Raw genomic sequence first — 27,329 nt, forward strand, 5'->3', positions numbered from 1 at the left:
AGCTGTGGAACACATTTCAGTGGAGAGGCAAAAACAGCTTGCTCAAGCCAAGATATAGTACCTTGAGGGTTTGCCCCGATAGGTAGGATACAGTACAGTGGTTTTGTGTCAAATACTGCAGTCCCATCGAGCAGCATTAGTTTAGAATAAATAAAAACTAAATCTTGTCACCAATAGCTTATAAAATCTGCTGGTCACATTTATCAGCCAGAAAAATTGATACATGCTGAATGAAATTTCCTTCTTTTGTCTGCTTCTCTTTGAATTCAAGCGGCCATTGTTTAAGAAATGACACTGAACGTCCTACTCCATGCAATGTCTGCGAAAATGAAAAGGCATTGCAACAGTAACAAAGGTAGACGAAGCTCAGGGCAATTTATGAGTAATTGCAGTATAATTGCAGATTTCCCATCGTTCATCTGCCTAACCACACATTACCAGTTTGTCAGGTCTAACAGAATACTAAGAACAAGAGTACCTCATTGAGGTCAGTGGTTATCAGAAGAAGTTAACTTGGCTCTGAGCTCAGTACATGTGATTATGTTTGTGTAAGGTTTTTCTGTGTCCAAGTCCAAGTACAGTGCATATCATCATCTAAAACCGTTATTGTACTGACACTGTCTGACCTCACTATTTGGTGTGTTTTGAAGTGTCCTTCTGTATAACTGTGTGTGTGTGTTTGTGAGAGTGAACTTTACTTAACTATGGTTTTGTACTATACTGTACTTAATCAGTCCCAACCCTCTATTTCTCTCCATTTTGGATTTTACCTAGTGTTTAGAGATTAGTAGATAGTAAAGTGGGGTTTATTGCACTTGTCCTTGTGTGTATTTTTAGTTTTTGAGTGAATCAAAGACATGGTAGCTCTGCAGGAATAATACATAAACTGGACTTTTTCATTTATTAGGGTTGTAACAACAATTCACGGGGTGGCAGTGCCTTAGTTGGTAGAGTGGCCACTCAATGCAATTAAATTCAATTTTATTTTTTATAGGGCCAATTTACAACAAATTATCGTAATGCACTTTATATAATAAAGTCAAGACTACGCAGATAAGTAGAGAAAACCCAACAAATCCTGCTTGAGCAAGCCTACAGGCAACAGTGTAGAGGAAAAACTCTCTTTAACAGAGGAATCCTCCAGCAGAACCAGGCTCAGGGTGGGTGGAATTCTGCTTTGAACAGTTTGGGATAGGAGAGAGAGAAAAGAAAAGAGCAACAAAAGCAACAAGTAAATATTGGGCAGGTTGGTACGACCAGTAGCAGCATACTAGGACAGAGAAAGGGAGTCAGATGGGGAGAAGCACAATTTTGGGAGATAGAGACACAAAGTTAATGTTATGCAGTGGTGGCATATAAATGCTGGGTGAGGGGAGCGAGGGAAGAGAGGAGGAAAGGAGCTCAGTGCATCCAGGGGTGGGTCCTCCAGCAGTCTAAGCCTATAACTAAGTATAAGCTTTATCAAAGAGTAAGGTTTAAACCTATTCTTAAAAATAGGGAGGTTGTCTGCTTCCCAAATCAGAACTTGAAGCTAGTTCCACAGGAGAGGAACTTGATAGCTAAAGGCTCTGCCTCCCATTCTACTTTTGGAAATTCGGGAAACAACGAGTAGGCCTGAATTCTGAGATCAAAGTGATCTATTATTAAATGGTCTGCACTTATATAGCGCTTTTCTCCCAATTGGCACTCAAAGCACTTTACACTGCTTCTCATTACCCGATTATCACTCGCAATTACACACATCGATGGGAGAGCTGCTATGCAGCTGGCCAACACTCCACAGAAGTACCTAAGTTAGGGTTCAGTGTGTTGCTCAAGGACACTGCGACATGTGACTGGAAGAGCCAGGGATTGAACCAACAACTGGGGGATTGGTGGACGAATGGTCTAAAGGTCTTCTACATATGATGGAGCTCGACCTTTCAGAGCTTTATATGTAAGAAGCAGGGTTTTAAATTCTATTCTATATTTAATGGGAAGCCAATGGAGTGAAGCTAACGAAGGAGAAATATGATCTCTCTTGCTAATTTCAGTCAGCACTCTTGGCATCCCAACAATAGGGAATTATGATAGCCCTCAAACCATAGGATCGGCCACACAGCAAATTTTAGGTGCAACAGTGCTTCCTTAATCTCCAACCCATCCTTTCCAACTAGCCAGTAAAAGTCATCAAGTCAGTCAATGAGAGTCAAGCCAATCAAGCAAACAGATTTGGGCCCATGAGACCCCATGAGTGTTATTGCGATCCATTTTCCATTATTACAATGCTTTGTCACATTTTTTAAGTGCTAAATATCATGCTATGGAGCATTGTTACAACCGTAATTTTTACTTTAATAAGGGGATATTATGAATAAATTAGGGCTTAAATTTTATTCAAGGGCTTAGTTATATATATAATAGTCCTTATTTATCTTAATAATGGATCTTTATGCACCTGCTTTTTGTACATTTCATTTTCTGTGTCTTTAAAGGCCCCTCTCCCCCAATGCCGAATCTGTTCTGATTGGCCAGTTTGTGGAAGTGTTCCTGTTGGTATAGTTTGTGGATGTAGGAACCAATGAACCCAACAGACCGAAACCTTGAATTTTTACTTACAGTGAGCATGTAAAGACATGTTCACCTCAAGCTTTGTGTCTTTGACTACATGTATGTTGTAATATTGTAATATTGACACCCAAACAGGTACTCATATATATATTTAAAGCCTCATTAAGTCCAGACACAGTAAAATACTAGAGTATAATAGAGTGCCATACGGATGAGCTCTAAAACCCAGAAATCTGGAGCAGTGTTTTTGCACTTCTGGTTTTCTCATCCCAAAGTTGATGGGTTTTTAATGAGTTTTTGGTTAAATGCCTGAAAAAAGGTCTGTAGTTGACATAAGGTCAAGAGATTTACATAACATAACATATAGCCTCATTAAGTTTATCATTTGCAGTCAGTTGCTAGATCAGTCAAGTACAAGAGGAAAGGCTTTTGTAGGTACAGTAAGTGTGATGAATCAAATTACGCATTGGAAGTTTAATGGTGGTGATGTTTAAGCCATTTTACTCAAGTGCAATTCTTCATTAAGTCATTTGACTCAAGTGTAATTCTTCATTAAGTCATTTGACTCAAGTGTAATTTTTCATTAGCTTTTTACTTCTGGTAATGGTATCTAAGGTTCAAGTATCATTTTATTTATTTATTTAATTATCATAAACTTCAGTTTGTAAGAGTTTATTTTCAAGAATAATCTAAATGCCAAAGGAAAAAAATCCTAAAAATTTTTGTCAAGGTAACAAGGTAAATACAAACTTTTGGGTTGGCCACCAAAAAACGTCACCACAACAGCGCACTATTAAAGGTGCCCTGTGTAGCTTTTGAACACTAGCTATAGAACTATTTTGTTATGAGTTGGTGAGTGTATTGTTTCTGTTGAGCACCTCCATAAAAACATACATGAGCCCCATGTAAGACTTGTTATTTCTTGTCATTCCAGTAATCAAAAGTTTGACAGTTATGTTTTGAAAAAAATTATGTTTTTGGATGTTTTATGGGAAATTAAATGCATTCAACATTTTTAGCAAGCTGACAAATAACATACATTTATAGGGTAATTACACAATCGGGTGATTGTTTCAAAGCACAGTAACAATGAAGATATCTTTTAGTAGAAAAATTCAATGCAGAAAAAGGAAAAGCAGTAATCAGCAGGCTCTCCAACATGTTTCCTGTGAAGCACCAAATGCAAGCTCCAGTGCAGGTGAATGCATGCAGTGTGTTAGTTCTCACACATGCCCTGCTTTTGTTCACATTGATGGTCTACGTGCTAGTCGAACGAGAAGTTTAAAAAAATCAAAAGGCAAGTGCCAGCCATAAAGACATAATTTCCAAGCACTACGTGGGCCTCAGCAACTCTGTTAAACATAATGCATTTTGATGATTAACATTCAAGGTAAGCATAACTTGCACGGAGCACCTTTAAATTTGGTGAAGATTTACCTCTAGTTTGGATGTGAAGCAATATTTGTTATGCAAATGTATTTTTGTCGTGAAATGTATTATTTATTTATGTATCCTTTTTTCAGTAAAGCATGAAATCTTGACTGCCAAATTATTTCCCATCTTAAATCCATCTCATCCATTCGCAGTTAGTTTCTCATCAGTCAGCTGCTCAGATTGCTCCAGTTCAATACAACATTCAATCAGTGAACTGAGGCCTCTCATAGTTTAGTGTGGGTTTGTAAAAGTACTCCACTTAGGGTGTCCCTGTTTCATTATTTTTAAATGAAACAGAACTTTTATCATCATGTGTCACACTGGGAGTAAAAGGCTGAACATGTTTTACGCATGATGACATGATAGTGTAACACCTTAGATGTGTGTGTGTGTTTGGGGTTTGCAGATTGTTGTCCAGGATGGCAGGGATGAAGGAACAGCAGTTCACGGAGGAGAAGCCCCTGCTTCCAGAGCAAAGAGGAGTGGACTCAGATATGGTCAGTCAGTCACTTTCATTTACCGTGTTTGTTCTCTGTACTATTAACCCTCGTCTGTGTTTTCACATGCTGATTAGTGTGTTGCAGGATGAACCACCCTCAACTCACAGTGTATAAAGGCAGATATTTGTGCTTGTTAGCTATGATGGCCAATAATTAGACACTGCACTTTTTTAGGTGGAAGAGAAAAGTAATACACTCCATCTTAGCACGATTCTTTGAAAACAACATTATGACAGGACAAGGGCTTGTTTAAGCTGAGCGAGAGATAACGGGAAGTAAAAACAGAGCAGAGAATAGGCAGTGGGCAGTTACATAAATGCCACTTTTTTCAGTCCAGTTACCCATAACCTAAGCAACAGGTTGTGGCTCAATGAAGGGCTCTTGAACATTTGAGAGCCTCTTGTTGCAGGAATGATGGAAACCATGGAGACTTGCCACAATAACTGGATGGAAAAGTGAGTTGAGGAGGCAACATTTGTGCCTGCAAATTCATAATGATGTCAGTTTTTCTTATTCTTTCAAGCTGTGTGAATGGAAAGAATAGAAAAACATTGTCGCCCAGAAAAGCAGGAAACACAACACATTGATCTGTTGGGAGTAAGCATAGAGTATTCTACTCCGGACAAGCCTCTTATTTATGCTGCAGGAAGCAGTGTGAGGTGACGACTGGGTAAACGTTTTAGCCATGACTCAGTTAGCCAGTGTGTCACAAATGAAACTGGGGATATTAGTGGTAGCTGTGCTATGACTAATTCTGCCATCGATCAGCTCATCTAGCTAAAGGTCTTTAGGCCCACTTATTATGACTCGCTGCTCATAAATAATTGAGGCCATCAGCTGCTGCATCATCAGCCCTGCTACATGTTTGCGTAGCTCAGCTTCCCATTAATTTTATTGTTCTGCCAAAGACGACTTTGGCTCAGACAATTTTGGAGATATATATATACTTCCTGTCTCTTTTCTCTCCCAGCTCATTTAGGTGCTGTAGTGTTGTCCAACAGTGTGGTAATGACCTTTAAGAGCACTTACTGAGTGATTACCTCCTGGCACAAAACACTGGTAAAACTCGAAGTAGGTCACATTGGAATAAGGCTGCATTCAGTTCATATGGGCACAACAGAGATGTTGCAACATACTAAGTACCACTTGTGATGATATAAGAAATGAATTGATAGTGATGGATTTGGGGTGCCAAATAGGCCTCTATGTAAAAATGATTTATGTGCCTTTTTGTATTAACTAGTATTTTTTGAACACTAACTGCATTATGGGGCAGTGTTTTATCATGTTTATCCCTGTGAGCATGTAAAGCTGTTTGTGTCAGACAGGGCTTTTTCTAGGAATAGGCCAGCTAGGTGTTAACCTAGGGTGCTACCTGAATGGAAGGGTGAAGATCGGAATGGGCTACTTTCTACCTTATCAATACACAAAGTACTTCACAATGTGGCTTATCATTGGCCTAAACACACACACTCACATACACACACGCAAGGCACCAACCCGACCACTAGAAGCATTGAGGGGCTAGGGGGTGACTTCTTCCTGAACTACACCCTACCCATGAAACATCATTTGAATAAATCTGCATTGAAAGTTGTAGAGGAGATCTTACTTGTGTCTGATGGTCCAACAAGTACTTCACTCCGGAGATCGTTGTATGATGAACATTGAACATTAAGTAAGAAACTGTGTGTATCCACAGCTACACACTGAACCTTTCACTTCTACCACTACCTTAGTCAGTAGTCAGTTCCTTTGCTCCAGTTACCGTCTCTCTTGAACTCCACATCTGTTCCTTTCAATACCTGAGCCGAACTGAACTCTCTTGTAACAAAACCGTTGACAACATAACGTAAAAGGTAAACTACAAAGACAATTGTCAAAGCCATAAGTCCAGAACTCGTTGGTTCTCGTCTTGATACGAAGCTGACGTACTAGACCTCGCTCATCCTTTATTGTGTGGATGATCCTGCCAATCACCCATGAGTAAAACCCGTTAGCGGCTAACACAATGTCCCCAGGTACAAAACTGTGGTTTGCATGTGTCCGTTTTTGCTGCCTTTGGAACTCAGGTATCAATGGTTTTCGTTTTTTCTTTCTTGGTTTGGAGTCCAGCATTTTTCTTTGAAGATGAATATCTTTAATAATATTTACTAACAGCTCCCTTCTCCTTCTGGACAAAGTTAGAAGCATATCTTTCAACCTCAGGAGCCACGCTATGGCCAACTTTAAGCATGTCCATGATGAACAGTACTCTATCAACCTTTGCATTATATCCTTGCTTTCTTCAATTACGAGAACATTCACTGTGACATTTCTTTTCACCTCAGCATCGGCTACATCAATCTTTTGCAAGTCTGGATTCCTTGGCCACTTCTCGATTGCCTGTGTAAGGAAGTCAGGTCCAGATACCCACAGTTTATTTCGCAGAAAGGCTTTCACGTTTAGTCGCCTTGATGCACCGGTTGCCGGATTAAGCTGAGAGTTTATGTAGTGCCAGTGTGAGACTGCTGAGACCTGCTGAATTGCCGACACTCTATTAGCTATAAACTTGTGAAACTTTGATGTCTCGTTGCTGGTGTATTTTAGATGTATTTTAGCATCAGTCCAATACACAGAGTCCTCCAGTGGTAGCTCAAACTCCTTCCTTAGCATTTTATCCATACATACTTGCAAAGGTTGCTGTGGTAAGCTCAAACCGAGGGATAGTCATGGGCTTTAGGGTGGAAACTCTTGCCTTTACCAGCACAAAGGCACTGTGAGCTTGGTTACTGATGTTTCGCTGGACTAAGTATGTTACTGGTCCATAGCCATCTACGCTAGCATCTGCAAAATGATGCACTTTGAGCAGACACAGTCTGACGAAGGCCTTTTGGTTTGAAACATCTCTCAATTCCAAAGTCATTTAATTGCTCTAGTGTTTGTACCCAATGGGACAAACTTTGGGCAAGATGTTCGGGCACCATCATCCCATCCCAATCTCATCCTACAAAGCTCCTGCATAATTGTGTCCCGGAGCAGGTATGGCAGTTTTCTTCCTCCTTACAGTGCTTACACTTATGTCCTGGTTTAAGAAACGTGAAGCATAAGCCTTTGCTCTTGTGAAAGTATCTTATCTGTGTAAGAAGAATTGGATGCAGTACGATACAGGCTTCTTTGTTTACAAATTCCGCTAGGTCTTTAAACATAGCCCTACGAAGTCACCTTCCTCCACTCCTCTCTCGAATTACATGGAAGCTTAGAAACAATCACCCGCATATTACATACAGTATTAAGCTCCTCCATACATTCCTTAAGACCTGAATTTGAGTGTTGGCAGCAGCAAGAGCAGCGTTCATTTCCAATAGTTGCTTCTTTGCTCTAATCTTTCCTTCTTGCTGCTCCCTTTCTTCCTTAAGCTTGGCTTCTTGTACCCTAAGATTGGCTTCTTGCTGCCCCTTTCTGCCTTAAACTTAGGTCCTTGCTGCTCCCTCTCTGCCCTAAGCTAAAGCCTCAGCCCTTTCTAGTACAACCTTTAAAACATACCTTTGAAGCTGAAGATGCTATAGAGCAAACAGAACTAGTTTGGGATTTCCTGGATTTCCTTGAGGACACCACAGACACTGTCTTTAGGACTTACACTGTCATTTGCCTTATTTGCTTGCTTTGTGCTGATGTGCCTCTTTAATCCAACAGACAACATCTTCACAAAATGCTCTGAATGAACTTGCCATTGACTCACACCAGCCTTGCTGATCGCTATTCATATCTTCTTCAGATTTAAGCCAATGGAGCATTTCTTTGACTGAGGTATTTATATCACAAAACTCTCCAAACAGTTCTGTTTGATTTCCCATCCCCTACATGCAGCCGTCCTCCACCATTAAAAGGCATATCTTGCTCTTTTGTTTCACCAGCTTGTTCAACTTGACCCTTCTTGTGTCTATTAGATTTTGCAAAGCATTCTCCATGGCCTTGAGACCTGGCGTTTTTCCTCATCCTTCCTTTTCACTTCTACCATTACCTTGTAGTCATTTCCTTTGCTCCAGTTACCGTCTCTCTTGTTGTCCACATCTGTTCATTCAATAGCCGAACTAAACTCTCTTGTAACAACATCTTTACTATGCATTATTTTCTTGACAACTGGACACTAACGACATCATCAATATGCCTATACGTTACCTCTTAATCTAATTAACCTAAAAATACACCACACAAGAAAAAAACAGAGGGAACCCTGGTTGGCTCATACAAGTTTTCTGCAAATTTCAACAAAAGTTAAATAATAACAAACTATGCTAAAATTCCAGTTGGTGCTTTCCCTAAGGTTGATGATGCTAAACTGGTAACAGAGGTACAAAAGAAGAAGAAGAAGATTGTTAAGCTAATCATTATATTCAGGAATAACAACTTTTCTGAATGCAATGATCAATTTGTGGTAACAGATATAACCCTTTAAGAAGGTAGAAATACATCAGAAACTTGCTTTTGTTTAAACGTCTTAGTAATCTTATTGTCAATCTAGAGCAGTAAAAACACAGAAAGTCTCAATGGCCCAGTTCTGATAGTGGCAACAATATTTTACATGTTTTGCTGTCTGCCAAGGCAACTGTGAGAGGGATGAGTTTGAGCACGTTGAGGCAGTCAAATCCAGTCAAACCTTTACCCAGTCCCTATGAGAATGGGCTAGTTCGATATTGATGTAAAATAGTACTTGCTCAGTCTAATAATTACACTCTATGCAATTTGTATTCCTTTACTAGAAATATGTTAGAGACGTCACCCAATCAGTGTATCAATACCAGAATGGAAGATATGTCTTTTGAACGGTCTGCATCAGCGCCATTGTCTGTAATTCTTGCTGGTCCAGCATGACTAGCACTCTGCATGTTTTTTGTGCAGAGCATTACTTACTATTAATTCCTCAATGTGTCAATCATTTTCTGTGAGTCCTGCCAAAAACCAGACAGATACGTGATGACAAAATCAAGGGGTGTGTGTGTATGTGTGTGTGCAGTAACGAGAGTTCTAATGCAATCTACCTTTCAACAATCATCAAATATGCAGCAACAACTTTTGAATAAGTGTATAGTTTAACTCCAAAAATGCACAAGATCTTAATAACGTGTTTTATTACAGCAATTCTTACTATGTGTGTGCTTGAACAGCACCTTTGGAATAAACATGATGTCAAAGTCCAAGAATCTACACAGACAAGGAGGGGTTGAAGAATTTTGTAGGACCGTTGGAAACATCCCAGGTTTTATCATCTCCAAAACTCCCTTTAAATAAAATCAAGGCCGATATTAAATGGACAGTTGACTGAGTTGAGTTACAGTTGACTCTGGAATCTAATCTACAATTTTTTGGAGTGGATCTTTCTATCTTAACATAAATGGCTTATATGGTAGGAGAATGCTATAAAAGTATATCCTAAATACAGAGAGAACATAATGTGGAACATAGTCATAATATACAAATCTAGTCATTTTAAAAGTTGACAAATTTGTGTAACTTAAAATTAAACATAAAGGGTTTGATGAGAATCTTTTGTTCACAAGAAAGTGCCATAGGTTGTCTTTAATAAATGTAAAACTAGTAACATTTTTCCAAAGGATTTTTTGTGTTCTAACCATCTGGTTGTATTTAATGTAGTTTAAAAACTATCATTTTCTTTTTTTAAAGACAATGTTGCTGCACAGTATTTATACTGAACAACTACTCACACAAACATAATTAATGAAATAATATGAAAATTGCAAACAGCTGAAAGAATCTTTTGGTATGTGGTTAAAATGTCATACAGGGGGGTTAATGAGGGCTTGGATGTAGGATTTATTATTTATTATTTATTATATAGAATTATTTAGATCTTTGTTACAGCCCTATAAGGAACAAACTACACGGCCTTTGTATTTTCACTGTATTTACAGTTTCCTAGGTGACATGAATGCAGCATATTCCTGGTTTAGAGTTTCATCTGGCTAAGTGGATAATCTAATCCAACAGATTAGATTTTCCACTCTTGCTCACACCACGTGCTTCTCTTTCCAGTGAAGGAAGGCTATAGATCATCAGCTCGAACCTTTTTGCTCATGCTGGAACAAAAATGTCACAAAATGAAGTCTCTTCATTAGAGCTTTAATGGCTTTGAGGATCACAGAGTGCACTGCCTCACAAAATGATTTGCTTCACATGTTTATCTTTCGTATGAGTTGCTGCTATGTCTGCCCCGGTTGTTACCCAGTAACCACCTTGTTGTGCTTGTTGTTTCAAAACACAGCAGGATAAAGGAGAGGAGGCATCGGGGGGGCTCCCCTGCCCTGCCAGCCCCGCGCCCCTTAACCAACCCCCTCCCCCCAGCCGCCCCACTCACCGCTGGCATGCCATCGCACGGCACTGGCTCCGCCAGACCCGCCGTCGGACCAGCGGGGTCCTCCCGGTAACTACCAGAACCACCAGAACAAGCAGAACCATCCAACACAACACAAATAAGTTTAGCTGAGCAGAAAACAGACACTGAAAACATCTCATAAGACTTTATTTCATCTACACCAACATAGCTGAACTAACTCTTGTTAACTAATAGTACAACAAGAATACACCCACTGTCTGCAAAGAAGGTAAAATGTTGGAAAAGCATCTTGCTCCACTGCCATTGTGAGTTGAAAAGGAATAATAATTTACATAAGTAAAAATAGCAATGCACTGTCAAAATACAAAATTAAAAGTCATCCACTAAAAAACTCAAAAGTAAATTACTCCCTATATAACATAGTTTTATTCTTCACTTTATTATATATTTCTAGACTATTATTATTTCTATTGATTATAATCTCAGTATAAATACCTTGTTGGGTAGATCGATCTATAATATTTTAAAAAGTTAATTGGTAACAAAGTATTTTAAAAAGTACCTCTCTTTTCTATTAATTTGACAGAATCTGAACAAGTGACTGACTGATTAAGTAACCTGGTCACGTTTTGGATGCAGTAACATTGATATTTATCTTTTTCATACGTGGCACAAGTGTGAACAGCATGCATTTAAATGAACCAAAACTGAAGCTAAAGTAGTTGAGAACATTTATTTATGTCTAATCTCACCCGGACATATTAATATTAACATATTTTATATTTTATTCACAATAGAACATAAACAACATATCAGATGTTAAAACTGAGAGGTTTTACTATTTCTTGGAAAATATTAGCTCATTTTGAATTTGATGATAGCAACACATCTAAAATAAGTTGGAACAGGGGCATTTGACAACTAGTTAGGTTAATTGGCAACAGGTCAGTAACATGACTGGGTATTAAAAGAGCATTTCAGAGAGGCAGAGCCTCTTGAATGTAAAGATGTTCACCAATCTGCGACAAACTGCACCAAAAATGGTGAGGAACAGAAACATTTTCCTCAACATAAAATTCAGAAGATCCCACCATCTACAGTTTATAATATTATTAAAAGGCGCATTGGACAAGGCCATAGGTCAAAACTTGATGTGCGTGATCTTTGGGCCCTCAGGCAGCACTGCATTAAAATCAGACATGCTTCTCTACTGGAAATTACTGCATGGGCTCAGGAACACTTCCAGAAATCACTGTGAACACAGTTTGCTGTGCAATCCACAAATGTAAGTTAAAGCTGTTTAATGCAAGGAGGAAGTCATATGTGAACACAATCCAGAAACGCGACCATGCTCTTTTGGGCCAAAGCTCATTTAAAATAGTCTGAGGCAAAAAGGAAAACTGTTCCGTGGTCAGATGAATCAAAAATTTTAATTCTTTTTGGAAACCATGTACGTCATGTCTTGCAGACTAAAGAGGAGAGGAACCATCCAGGTTGTTATCAGCAGACAGTTATAAAGCCTGCATATCTAATGATATGGGGTGCATTAGTGCCTATGGCATGGGCAGGTTACACATCTGGAAAGGCACCGTCAATGCTGAGAAGTACATAGAGGTTTTAGAGTAACACATGCTCCTATCCAGACAACGTCTTTTTCAGGGAAGGCCTTGCATATTTCAACAAGACAATGCTAAACCACCTACTGCATCCACCACAACAGCATGGCTTTGTAGGAGAGTCCGGGTTCTGATCTGGCCTGCCTGCTGTCCAGACCTTTCACCATTAGAAAACATTTGACACATCATAAAACCTCTCAGATGTTTACAGACAGTTATTAATAGACGAGGGGATGCTACACATGGTAAACATCTATTCCAACTTTTTATAAATGTGTTGCTGCCATCAAATTCAAAATGAGCTAATATTTTCCTTGAAATGGTAAAATGTCTGTTTTAAACACCTGATATGTTGTTTGTGTTCAGTTGCTGAATAAAACATGGGTTAATGAGATTTGCAAATCATTGCATTCTCTTTTTATTTGCATTTTACATATCGTCCCAACTATTTTGAATTGGAAATAACACAGTATAGATGCTAGACATATTATTCCATTCTGTGGACATTTACATTTATACCATACCTTGGATCAGACTTAATCAACTCAGTCCCCTGATCCTCTTGGATCTGATTAATTAAATTAAGTGCTCCAGTAATTCTGCTTTTTAGCAGAGAGGTCCATTTTGCAAAACCCTAAAATAATTCTAGCTGCAGACACAGAGATCAGATACCCTGGAAACACATCACAATCGCAGATAAAACCAGCAGACAGCAACTAGGTCCATTCATCTATGAGTATACAGCCTGACAACATAAAGAGGCAGCAGATGTCACCTGGGCAAACTCATCAAGAAAGAAGCATCGCACCACTTTTAACTATTATGTTAATATGGTTGTGACAGAGAATCTTTCACTAAGACATTTAAAGTTCAACATCTCATCTACATGTCATCACCTACCGTACCCTCTCCAGCCTCAACAGTCCTCTACCCCCTCACTGAGCTGGGCTGCTGCACATCCTCCACATTACAGTGTGATGGGGTGGGAGTTATGAGAAAGAGAAGAGTGCCACCTGCTGGTCCGACCATCGTCACTGTCATCTCTAACATTTTCCCTCTGAAAATGTGAAAAAGAACCAATTGCATGAAACCGCAGGGACTAAAGTTGCCCTCTGAGTCGGATTTTCTCCCCTATGCTTCTGATGACACAGAAGCATACTGACAAAGTTAAACCCGTTCAATATTATTTGAAGTTGTCATATTTATAGGGCAGCTTCAGCTCCTGTTGTGCATAGTGACATCTCTTTCTCTCTTTAGGTGTGTCCCTGCTTTGACTTCACTCAGTGAAGAGGGGCCACTCCTGTCCTTTCTTTTCCACCCCAGTCTTCACTGTTAATAACTTTTTATTTTAACCTCCTTCTCCCCACCTAATCCACCACTATTCCTTTCTGCCTCTGTATATGTAGAATCACCATCTTTAATCTTGTCATATCTTCTTTCAGAGATCTCTTCAGAAATTCCCATGTGAACTCACAAACTAACCTCTGCATGTTTAACATAAAAGCCATGTGGAAACCATCTGTCTGACGAGTCTGACTGATGTCTAACTTCATATGCATGTACTCATGTTTATTTATTTATTTATTTGAGGTCCAGATCTTCCTGCTTTGCTCTAATCCTAACAAAGGCATCAGAGCAGGAATATGTTCATTTGTGTGCTCTAATAACACATGTTCGGAACAGTGAAAGGGTCTTCGACTGCAATAGTGAGGAAGGTTAAAATTTTATAGTTAAACTGTTAATGCTAAAATGCTGTTGTGCATGTCTTATGTCCCAGTCATCAGTGTGCATTAAGTAAGGAACAAAATCCTGTTTTGTTTTAATTCATTCAATTCTTAAATGGAGAGTCAAGACCACATTCTGAAAAAAGGAAACATCTCTACTAGAGGATAAGCCATGTTTTCTCCAAGGCTTCCAAGTAATATTTAGTTTAACATCAAATTCAGGGAATTGAATATTGGGAAGCTTTGACCAGGATTGGCCCAGCTGTCACATAAACTGAAACTGAAACTGAAAGTTTTTTAGCAATCAGTGTCTCCTAACTTTTAAATGCATTTTTGCAGTCGAGGAGTTGTTACTGTCTCGCAGGGATTCTGATTCCCCTCACCACTGTGGCCACACGACAAACAATGATATTTTTATGCCCCAGTCATATTCCCAAGCCCATCTTTGTTTACATATGTAAATGAATGTTGCGGTGACCTGCTTTAAAGCGACGCTGGATGCTGCACTCTCTGTCTCATTCTGTATTAAAACACCATTGTTCTTTTCACAGTTTCCCAAATGCACTTCAATAAACCATCCTTACTGCCTTTCTAGAATCACATAATCTGAAATAGCAGATATGTTTGGCACTAACTGCAAACATTTAGCGCCTTCATAAAGTATTCAACCCCCTTGGAAGTTTACACCTTTTGTTTAAAACTGAATAAGAGATGATTTAATTTGGCTTTTTTAAACAAAAAATTCACAATAAAAGACTCATGAAAAAGTGGAAACTGATTTGTACAAAATAATCAAAATTAACTAAATACAGTTGTGAGTAATGATTTTGTGGATTTAACTTAAAGGTCAATCTATATCACTTATTTTTAGTTTTATATTTTTCACTAATTTAGATTACATTGTAGAGATCTGTTTTCACTTTGACAATATTATTATTATTATTATTGTATTTTTGTTATCAAAAAAGCCTGATTATGTATACCATTATTCAATATTGTAAAAAAAATAATGACAAATTTACAATGGGCACTTTAAAAGCACTGTACTGATTTACTGATGTGTTTAAATCAATAGTCAACAATAGTCAACTATTTGGAAACTTCAAAATGTTTTCAAACCTCTAGTGCAGTTTTACTCATTATCAGTTTACTCGTGATGAAGAACATGACCCCGTTTTTTAAAACTTTGGGACGCTGTTTAAAGTGTAAATAAAAATAGAATGCAATGATTTGAAAATCACTTGGAACGTACTCTAATTGTACATAATAGAAAGAAAATTGTTAAAAAATTGAAAAAACTAAATCTGGTAATTTTTCATTTCATTCCAGCAACACATCACAAAAGGAAAAAAAAAAAAAGTTGGGACAAGACCACCTCTGTAAGCTTTTGGTAACTCAGGAGAACAATTGGTTTAGTTCTGAAAGTATAAAACTCTTGCTCAATAAAAAAATTCATAACTCAATAATAAAGGAGATCAGTTTAACAACTGATCTCCTTTATTATTGAGTTATGCTCTTTTAATACATGCAGAATGAGATTTGACATTGTATCCTGTATATTTGAGCATTAAAGTTGCCTTTATAGAGTTACATGCTTTCTATTCTATGTGCATTAATGCATCCCCACACCTTTATACAGTAGATGCAGGCTTTCTAAATATAGTTTTTTTCTTTGCATGCCAGAGTTTTAACTTGCATTTGTATATGCAGCAACAGAGACACGGGACTCTGGATTCTTCCTAAATATTTTAAATATATTACTGTATGTCCTGTAGATAATGTAATCCCCAAATTCTTTGCAATTTTAAATTGAGAAACAAACCATGGAACAAGATTTTCTTTCACAAAATGAAAAACCTTCCCAACTTCTGAAGGACTCATCTTCTCTGGGATGTTCTTTAAATAGTCAGTCATCATACTGACCTATTGCCAACTGACCGTATTATCTGTGAAATGTTCAAACCTTTTTTTTTTTTAGCCTTGCACAACTTTTCAAGTTTTTTTGTTGCATCTATCCCAACATTGCTGGCATCCAAAACAATAAAAAAAACCTACTCTGTTTTAACATTTGATATGTTGTTATCCGTACATGTATTATTATTGTTATGATTGCTATAATTGTTATTGTTATTATTATTATTATTATTATTATTATTACTAGTAGTAGTAGTAGTAGTAGTAGTAGTAGTAGTAGTAGTAGTAGTAGAAATAGTACAACGTCTGTTTACTATTCTGGAAATGCAGCCAGCAAACAGTCAATACACTAACAGGCCATTTTAATATTGTTTTATTTTATTTTTTATCCAATACAGCAGCTATGCCATGAATTCTACTTTTATAATGTTTTAATTTATAAATGTCAATAATTTATAGAATTCATGGCAGAGCTGCTAAATTGAATTGCATTGGATTGTACAGGTCTACTTGTAAAGTGGCCGGTGAGTGTACGTCTTCTATTAGTTCTGGAGGGAGCTTCTTAAAGTCCGTTCAAATAACCCAGATCAATTAACATAAACCACAAACACCCACTGAAACTGCACTGGAGGTTGGATAATGGTAAATTTAATCTGGGAATTAAAATCAGGCTATCTGGATCCATGTTTTACCAATTTCCAACACTTCAGTAACAAAATCTTAGATTTGGCCTATAAAGAGATTAATTCTAAATCATAAGAAATAATATACATTCTTGTGTTGTATATGTTCAGATACAGATAAACATGATATACTGTACTGCTAAGGTGCTTCTGGGAAACTGTTTTTTCTGTCTGTGGTTTTGGGCCTACACTGCACAGCTTGTGTTGCTCTTCTGTAAGTCTAGCGGCCTTCAGCTCCAACAATGGATGCACCCTTGAGTGAAGACAGTGACTCTGTGTGTGTGAGTTTGCAATTACATATGTTCTTACAATTTTAATGTTCTACTTTGTGTCTTCTATCTCTGCTTTTCTCTTTGTGTAGGAAAGCTGTGAACAGCTGATGCCACCAGGGGATTGGAAGGTAGGGGCTGTCAGTCAGCTGCTGCTGTTGTTGTTGTGTTATTAAGATTAAGCCTGTCTCCCTGTTTCCTCTCTGTTACTTTTTCTTGTTGGTGCATTTCTTCTTTAATCTTCTCACCATTTATCAACCATCTTTCTTTGTTTCTCATTTCTTTGTGCTTGCACACTCGGTTAAACAGTGATGCCTGCCAGAGATGACAGACAAAAGAAAAAAGGGAAGATGGGTGATAGCTGCGCTTGCACAATGCTAAATATAACAAAGATGATAAAACCTACTCTGAGACAGAAGTGTTGCCCCACCAACAAAATACAAAAAAACTCATATTCAATACAGTCAACGTCAAGGCTTTGATTTGGCATGTGTTTTTATGCCAGATGCCCTTCCTGCCACAACCCTCCTATTTTATCCAGGCTTGCAACAGACACCTTCGACCTGCGACAGCATTCTTCTTTGCAATTCTGCAATGCACACTGTTGTTGTTCAGTGCTGATGACTGACTCATGAACAGATAATTTATCCACTGCAAAAGAGACATTTAGATTTTCCAGATGTTATGCTGGACTTCCATTGTGACCTCCTGCATTATTACAGATAGTAGTAGTAACATCAGTTGCTCTTGGTGTGATTTTAGTGAGCTGCTGGGGAGGGTAACAGTGCTGTTGAAAGATCTACACAATCTGCTTGACAGTCGACTGGTTGAGTCCAAACTCTTTAGCGGTTATTTTGTAATCATTAGAGCCTGATGAGCAGGGCCTCTCAGACTCACACCTGATTGTCCTCTCATTGAATAAAGCTTCTGACTTTAATTTCCCATTCCAACAAATTGTTAATCCCAGAGAATCCAATTAATAATCCAGCATTAGTGGGCATTAATTGCATTGTTTAAACGAGTTAAAGCTCTACTTAGACAATTTGAGAACAGCACCTTAACCTTAGCTATGTATAAACCTGCACGACCCATTACGCCATCAGTTTGAGAACTTCACACATGTAACAACTCTAGTGGGTAATTTTAGTCAGAAATGCTGGGTGTCAGACAGCAATGAATCTAATGAAACACTTCCCCTTCACACTCAAACCTTACGCATCAAGGTCTTAAATAATTAATGACACATTTGAAGAATTCTGACTCAACTTACTGCTTCTTGTCAAGTGAGGTAGTCAGGTGGTGGAATTATGGAGTTGGACGGTCCAGCCTCCCCCACATCAATAACCTGTATGACCTGTGGGGAATTTTGTTTGCCTGCCACTACTTTATGTGTTTCATCCGGGCAGCATCCATTTTTAAAACTAAATTATCCCTATTGTATAAGTTAGTAATTGACACGAAACTCATTTTTACACCCTGTGATGTAAATGTGTACATTTTTAGTTAAAGATAAACATGTGACTAATTTCAAGATTAACATTCTACCAATTACTTTTCATTATGTGAAGTAATTTTAATAGCAATAATATTCTGGTCACCTTTGTTTTTGCATCATCACTTTGCCAAATCAACTCACCTGTACTTATACTTTGCATTTGTATGAAAGTCACATGAAAAGCAAAAAAATCTATTTATTTAAATAAGCAACTTTATGACAGATAAACTTTTATCTAAATTATGACAAAGCCCTCTGCTATTATTTTGAATTCAACTTCTGGACTTAAGACCTTTCACTGTAACATTAACAGTTCCCCTCAGAACCTGAAACTCAACTCAACTCTGTTAATTAGCCAGCTGCTGAAAATAAAAAAAAAATATAGCTGAGCCAGTTGTGGATAATTTAACTCATTTAATGTTTCCATGACCGATACATGCCCGAGTATCTGAGTACCTCAGACCATGAAGGCCCTGAGATAGACTGGAGATCTACCCCGCCTCTTACGCAATGAAGGCTAGGATAGGCTCCAGCCCCCCATGACCATGAAATGGAATAATAGTTAAGCTAATAGATTGATGGATGGAAGATGGCATTAAGTATTTAATATTTATTTTTTCACACCATTAACTGTATTAAATGCTTCATATTCACCACCCTTTATAACAAACATCTCTAACGAACACTTATGTAATGTACAGACTGCAGCCAGTTGAGGGTTGTGAAATTACAGTCAAGTGTCCATCCCATTTTCCAATTTTCCTCTCTATTATAATACCTGGTGTATTGGATAGAAAACGCAAACCTAGCAACTCCGCATAGATCCTAATGCGTCTGCATAGATCCTAAAGTGTCAATTACTAACTATTATTAAGGCCAAAAAACAATAGTGAGCTCAGTAAAGCATTGTAGGGACAAATCAGCAAAATCCTGACACTGGTACAGGACTAACATTTCCATACTGTGAACACTCAAATCTCAAAGAGCAAATGTGAGAACTGTAGCGATAAATCTAATACTATTCATGCTATCAACACAACAAAAGCACTTAATGGTTAACATTAGGTTACCATTAATGGTCTAATGCTCAGACATCCACAGTGGCTGATATGAGTATGTAATAAATGTAACACAACATACTGTAATCAGACACATAGACATATGTATTCATGTACAGTTTAGTTGAATGTCTTATAAAGATATTTAAATGTGTTTTTTTTACACATGCAGGGTTAGTGCTACTGTAGCAAGTTAAGTGTTCCTGAGAACAGAGTAGCAGCAAGGTCAGTGAAACTAATGTGAGTCTCCCTCTGTCTCTATATGAATTAAAATAGTATGGTGGGAGGGGCTGACCTCTTAGGGCCAATTTGGACCATCTAACCCTGCCTTCTGGGGTCTGGAGCAAGTACAACCAGCAGCAGTAAACACAGCCGCTGTGCGTGCAGCTCATGAGCATGTGCCAAAGTTGTTGATCCTTCTGGGTCTAGTCCAAAGATAAAACGCAATCTGTCTAAATCACAGCCTCACTTATTCTAAATATAAATACTGTTGTTGCTTAATTGTTAAACTAACACACACACATGGAAAGGCGTTGGAATGCGCATGGTATGTGGTGTTATCAGAGAGGAATATGAAGCTTGCCTAGGTGTTAATTTGACAAAAAAAAACCTGCTGTTGATTTAAACAGTAACTGTTTGATGCTGTTTGACGTGATCATCAGTTAACTACTAAGTAATTTTGATAAGGTATTCAAGGGCTCAGGTAGGATTCCAGAAACCAGAATTTACTTTTTACTGTTCTAAGTGCACATCACTGTCTGTGTGTCTGCATGTGTGTGATTGAAGGGGGTTTTGTGTTATGGCACTGCATATTTAACAAAAAATGAAATAGCTTGACTGGGGGAAAGTGCTAACATACTGTACATACAATAGCTGCCTACAATCGGAAAATTCAAATTGCGGCTTCATAGTTGGATTCTTCTGCAAACCAGTCAAACCAGACCTTTTAACTCTAATTAGTTCATCCTATGTCCAAGTGGATGCTTGTACCAAATTTGAAGAAATTCTTTCATGTTCATAAGACTGGGACTGACAGTCAACCTAGAGACAGAAGAACAGAAATTTACAAAACCTTTTCGACGCATGCCGACCACTTTGTGTTAAAACTTTGTCCACCACAGCATTAAAAATACCAGGTGGTAATAATTTTGTGGCTGACTGGTGTAAGTTGATCTCCATCTTACAAACTTTATTATTTGAGTTACTTTTAAATGAGATAAATATCTTTTAGTTCAAACTAAAAATTCTATTCAAATGCTTGGTGGCAGAGCTTGTAATTTAAAGCGGCCAGCCATGCAGGGAGAGAGTTAAAGAGGGGAACGTGAAAAATAGTGCTACAAGTTGAGTCAGCACGCCGGGTGTTCTATCAACAGGAAAGGGGAAACAGATTGACACAGAAAAGAGGGGATAGAGGGAGAGAAAAGAGAGTGAGGTGCGTTTGAAGAGGCTGGACAAAGGGTTGGGCTGCCGAGTGACAAAGAGAGCACTCTCTGCGTGTGTGTGTGTGTGTGTGTGTGTGTGTGTGTGTGCGTGCATGCGTGCATGTTTGTGTGTGTGGACGCTGCAGTCAGCATGATCATCACAGTCACACCATCACAGTCATGTGAATATTCATGTACACTTCTCATTTGTCACCAGTTCTCAATATTTTATTTCAAATGCAAACATACCTTGGGAAGTTAAGAGCACAAGTAAGTATGCTTAAAAGTTCTGGTTGGGAGGCCCACAGGAAAGTGAGCATTAGTTTAAATTCAAAATAATTTTACCTCCTGGACATGTTGAGTATTGACAGTAATGGACAAATTAAATAGTAAATGGTCTGCACTTATACAACACTTTTCTACCTATTGGTACTCAAAGTGCTTTATACTGCTTCTCATTCACCCATTCACACTCACAATCACACCAATGGTGGAGCTGCTATGAAACTGGTCTACACTCACCAGGAGCAAATAAATTAGGGTGTCTTGCTTAAGGAAACTCGACATGTGATCGGGTGAACCAGGGATCTAACCAACACGTGTGGGATTGGTGGATGACCGCTCTACCTCCTGTGCCACAGCCCCCCTGGAGTTTACATCACTCTAGTATTTTCTTCCCAGCATTGTACGTCTCATTTATTAAAGCTGGTGACTGAAGAAGCCTGAAGCTGACCCCTGTACAAGAGACTGTTGTTATATCCAAACCATGAGGATTCTTCTAAATCCTTGTTCTGACTCTTGCAGGCTCACAGTAGAGGTCTCCTAAAATTGTTCTTTGGCAGACTCTTTCTCATTAGGGCTTGATTATGAAGGGCAGTGGTTTTTGTTTTTGCCAAAGGGCTAGGACATGCCAAGGTAGCTGAGGACAACAAAGACAGTGAAGCAGAAACACAACAAAAGTAGAGCATCATTGGTGCTGATGAGAGAGAGAGAGTGTGAGCGTGCCTGCAGATTGAAGACTGACAAGAAAGTTGACCAATCCTGCACAAGGGAAGCATCGCTGTAAGCCAATCATCTCCAGCCAGTCCCATCCTCTAGTCCCCGTGCCTATGGAGTGTAAGAGAAGAGGAGAGAGAGGGTGAGGAGAAGGAGGGCAGAAGCTGAGCAGTTTAAGAGCCTTGGTGGGAGTAGTGCCGAGCATACGAAGGCACTGCAGCAGACTTGCAGCATCGACTAACCACCTCCTACTCCCACTGCGAGTGCTCACCAGGACCTAGTCCTTTAAAACAGGAGAGGTCTGGCTGCTCATCTTCCTGTCTGCACCCTCCTCTTCTCCTTTGGCTGAGTGTACGGTTACTGTGGAGCCATGCCTGAGTGCTGGGATGGGGTGAGTAGCAGGGAAGAGTGTGTGCTGCATACTGAACCTCAGTATTTCAGTCATTTTTTTTCTGCAGAAAGAGTTTATGTCATAAACAACTTTGTCTGTAGCTAAAGCTTAAACAGTAGCTGTACGGTGAGAATGTGAAACATGTTTCATTGTAAGAAACTGCAGAGTCAGTGTCAAATAATGGGTCATTCATTCATTCTGGCCCACTGACTCACTTAAGCAGGCTAATACAGATGCCGTGCAATGCACCGATGCACATACCTCTGCAGATATACACAGAAGCATGTGTGTGTGTGTTTGAGTATGCGCAGAAGTCTTAATCCTTTGCAGTATTTTCCATTTTTAAAACATTAAAGGGAAAAAATAAAGATAAACAATAAAAGAAAATAAATCAAGTGAAAGATTCTGCATCTTGTGTTGAAAGTGAAACTTCCACTCCCACAAAGTGAGAATACATTCCCCTCAGTGTTTATCTCCTGGATATGTGAAGGTCATCGTGAACTTGTGGAGAAAATGTTTCCTTATGTTTATCGATTAACCAGCCACTAAAATGAGTGTGGACAAAGCGCCACATTCATTAACTACCTCAAATTAAAATGCTGATCGCAGATAACGCTGATGTTGAAAAAATTGAGAGCTAATCTGGCTGGATTACCTCATAACTGCTGTCTGAATGGCTGTCTGCTGCTCGGAGGTGGATTATGCAGATCGTTGGCGGTTGACTGCATCATTAACCAGTGTTTGTTTCTGCACTGTCAGTCATTTGGGAGTTTTTAAATCATTCCATAGTGAATATGTATTATGTTACAAATAGCAGATTGAGAGATAGACTGCTGGATGACTGCACCAGGCTAGTCAGCTGTTTGTCTCTGCATTGTTATGTGTAGGTGTAAAAAGCATGATCTCTGTGTTTTTTGTTAATATATATACAGGAGAGTCAGTATCATCATAGGCTGCACATTAACTATTAAACCAGGCGTCATAATCCTAAAATACCATGCTACTGCATCCACGCTTTGTTTGTGTGTGCGTGTGTGTGTGCGCGTGCGCACGTGTGTGTGTGTGTGTGTCTGCACCTTCATTGCGCAGTTTAAAGTTGAATATATCTCCCACGTCCATTTTGAGTTTGGCTGGCTCTGACCAGCAACTGCTGACAAAATGTGGGTCACAACAAGAGACTGTTGCACAACATCACTTGTGAAGTCAACAACCAAAACACTGTGTACACTGAAGATGAAAAACAACACCCTGCCTAAATGGGTGTTAATGCAGAGACGCACTGAGCTGAAATTAACTATAAATGAATGAGTCTTTGCAAACAAACAAACAAGTGATTCAGATTTATCATGTAAAACACACTGCATGATGATTAGGGATCAGTGTAATGTGTTCTCTCCTTGCATTAGTCTGCCCCAGACAACTACAGGTGTAAAGCTGGATTGCAAAGGTGAGCACGAGTGTTTGTTTTGTGTGTTTTACAGGAACATGATGTTGAGACCCCTTACGGAATGCTGCATGTGGTAATCCGTGGGGCACCCAAGGGAAACAAGCCTGCCATCCTCACCTACCATGATGTGGGACTGAACCGTGAGTATCCACACAGACATATGCATGTAGGTGTTTTTCCACAGACTTTGCAGGGTCTTCGGCGAGGTGTTTCTGCACATATCTGAGGTGATAATTGGTGTCTTTGACACGTCCCTCTTTTGTGCCTTCACTCTGCAAGCATGCACATGCTAACATTTGTTATTGTATATTTAGCAGGATTATATAAATGAAGTCACATGGTAAAGTTATTATGAAAACACATTGGTGTCATCAAATTATCTTGTATGAATTATCAGTAATGATGCACAAACGTCACAAATATCATCTGTGCTGAAGCCTAAAGACTGTCATTATGTTCATGTCACTTCATGTCTCCGGATTGCCTACATGCCAGCACTCAATATAGACTGAGTGCTCAGTAATTTAATAAAAGGAACGGTAATCATGTAAACCCATATGTAGGAGGGGAAGCCAAGATCTAGAGAGAAGAAGGGGAGGGACATAGACAGTCAAAACAATTTGAGACTAAATAAGAGACTAACAGAGCCAAAAAGGCTCTGAGGGGTGTGATGAAGTGGGGATCATATAAGGATGAAAGGGTGAGTATGAGAGACATCTGTAAAATGTAGGTCACCAAAACATCCCTATCCTGCAGAGTGAGGTAGGGGGGGGACAGGGGCAATGCGGCGCTGCCTTGATGGGTGGAGGCAGGATAGGGATGGAGGGGGTTTGGAGGGTAGCGTGTCATAGACCATGGCTGATCCATAGCTCTGGTCACTGCTGATATGACTCCAAAAATCTGGCTTTTGTTGTCAGTGTTTCTGTCTTTTTGTGGTCCTGACCTCATTATTTAGATTATTATCTTTCTAATCTGGACGAGAATTATACAATAAATATAGACACGTTATTAAAGAATAAAAGAAAATCACATAATTAGACATCATGTGCAATACAGTAGACCTGATTAGGACTTGCAGTTTGCTGCTGCTGTAGAACCCTGGCTATAAATGAATTACAAAAAACAGGATCACACAGATGTCAGGAGTCCATGAATTTAAAGCACAAAGACGACAGAAGACAGTGGCAAAAAATAGAATATGAAATGAAAAGAAACAGATTAGTACTGTGGAATGGAGAGAAAGGAGGGCTTATTTCAGAATTACAAAACAGGTCGAAGAAGAGCAAATGTTGCAAGTACAGAATTGAATAAAGAAAAACATGCAGGTCTCTGTCACTGTGTGGTTAATATGACTGCAGAGGAAAAGAGGGGGGTGAGGGGAATACAAAATGAAAAGAGGGATGACAGAGAGGGAGGCTTAAACAGAGAGATAGAAAGAAAAGTGCAGAAGGAGAAAGTAGGTCATGGAGTCAGTGGGAGTACAGACAGCGAGCGCTGGTCGATGATTCAGCACGAGCCGAGAGAAAGCGGGAGAAACTTCTCACCCCTCTCCTCACGCAGCATCAATATTTTTATGTACATGAAAAGTTCACATTTGAGCACTGCCCCTGTAGCAAAGATTAAGAGGTCACCTTTCCACCCCCATGACTAGTTTTCATCTCTGACCCAGTCATTGCGCTAATTGGTCCGTTTAATTAACATCGCTCACTCAGAGCTCGAGGAGGAAACAACGTTTGCCGCTGCATGGTTTCACTGAGTCTGACACACATGGGCTGAAAGTAGGCCAACTGCAGAGCCAGTGGGAGGAGGGAAAACGGATAGAGCTGACATCTATTATAAATATAGCTATTTCAGAATTCAATGTTCTTTTTTTTTCTGTAGTGGTTTAAGAAACGGAGCTCGGATTTTTCAGAGAAATCTTCAGTGAGTCATTTGCAAAATAAACATGTTTGCAAAGAAAGAAAAGAGATTATATTTCCCTCTTTATGGTTTATTTATAATCCTTCATAATCACAATTCATTTAAAATGAGATTAGGGACGATGAGAAACACACAAAATTAATAATTATGACACACACGAGCTATGTGCTATAACAGATCCCACACTAACCTTAATCGAACAGTTAATTGTTGTGTTTAGCACAGAAACAAGATTCAGCTAATGAGAACACACTAGAACTATTTTGACGATTTTAAACCAACAGGAATTAAAAAATTAGGCGGAAAATTAGGCGGAAAATATATATTTTTAAATTACTTTTGACAAAATATAGCTCAAACTTTCTCTCTGCTTAGTCTGTTTTTTTATATAGAGTATGTTGATATAGCATTTTAATCCAAAATTTTAAAATGTTGCTTTATTCACACACAGTCAAAGCAAGTGCGCACGCACACACACACACACACACAGACACACGCACACATACACAGCAGTGAAAGTAGCAGCCGTGCACGGTCCTTACGTGACTCACCATGAGCAACTGTAACCAAGACGTCTCTTGAAAATACTTAGTAGAGCATATTAATCATAATTATTTTGCTACATAGGCAAAAGACATTTTGTCAAACATGATTTAAATCCATTGCATCTATGCATATTGCTGATTTTTTAGGGCCAGACACATAGTCTACATTAATTTGAAAGTCTCTTCAATGATGTAAATTCTTTTTTGTGTAAGCCTCTTCGTCCAACCCTAGACATGAAGGCAAACAGGCATGTTTCAAGCACTTTTTCTTAATAAATGTCTTTGTCAATACTACAGAATCTGTACTGTTTTATATTTGCCAAATCAGAAAATATCATATTACAGAGTAATTCATAGATGTGAGGATTATATGATATAATGGATTTGCTGGAAGCACTCTTTGTCTTCTCCCTACTGGCCTAGTATCAGTTGACCAGATGGCCACCTTTAATGTCCTCTGAGACTGTGGTGCATATTTAATCTGATCCCATTCCTCTGCCCCCATCCCTCTTTCTTCTCATCCCATGCTACCTTTGCTTGTTTCCTCTCCTCACTCGCCCCTGCAGACAAGCTGTGCTTCAACACTTTCTTCAGTAATGAGGATATGCAGGAGATCACTAAGCATTTTGTGGTTTGCCATGTCGACGCCCCGGGACAGCAGATTGGAGCTCCACAGATGCCTCAAGGGTATATAAACACAAATGACAAATGAGCAGGCAAACATTTGATAGTATTCACTATAAAATGAATTATTATTCAACGTGGGTTAATTGTACGGTGGTCAGGGAATTACAGCTGATGAACCAACACATTCTCACCCCACAGAATCAGATAATAGCACTTCCCAAGGCATCAAGTAAAGCTGTTTATTATGTCCCTTGGCATCTCATATGGATGTTACAGAAACCTTTTGGCATCACTATTGGATACCTCAGGATGCCACAGGCCTATTGAACCTCTCTTCTTGAAATGAGAGATTCAATTGTGGAAACTTCACGAGTTGGTTGACTTTATACGCAAACAAAACTGGGT

General features: G+C 38.9%; 1 protein-coding gene across 13 annotated transcripts in view; it reads left to right on the forward strand.

Annotated features, from left to right (window-relative positions):
* The window catches only part of ndrg4 (NDRG family member 4), a 63,606-nt gene that overhangs the window by 23,277 nt on the left and 13,000 nt on the right, over positions 1 to 27,329 (forward strand). For 5 of the 13 annotated variants that reach the window (XM_067500619.1, XM_067500622.1, XM_067500626.1 and 2 more), the window contains 5 exons: positions 4,391 to 4,481; positions 10,747 to 10,905; positions 17,117 to 17,155; positions 23,867 to 23,972; positions 26,864 to 26,984. In XM_067500619.1, coding sequence (XP_067356720.1) covers positions 4,391 to 4,481; positions 10,747 to 10,905; positions 17,117 to 17,155; positions 23,867 to 23,972; positions 26,864 to 26,984 — 516 coding nt within the window. Of the gene's footprint in view, positions 1 to 4,390; positions 4,482 to 10,746; positions 10,906 to 17,116; positions 17,156 to 22,109; positions 22,386 to 23,866; positions 23,973 to 26,863; positions 26,985 to 27,329 lie in introns of those variants that run through there. The other 8 variants (XM_067500620.1, XM_067500624.1, XM_067500625.1 and 5 more) reach the window with 4 other exon arrangements.

The sequence above is a fragment of the Channa argus genome, chromosome 4 (assembly GCF_033026475.1).
Source record: "Channa argus isolate prfri chromosome 4, Channa argus male v1.0, whole genome shotgun sequence".
In the NCBI taxonomy this organism is placed as follows: Eukaryota; Metazoa; Chordata; class Actinopteri; order Anabantiformes; family Channidae; genus Channa; species Channa argus.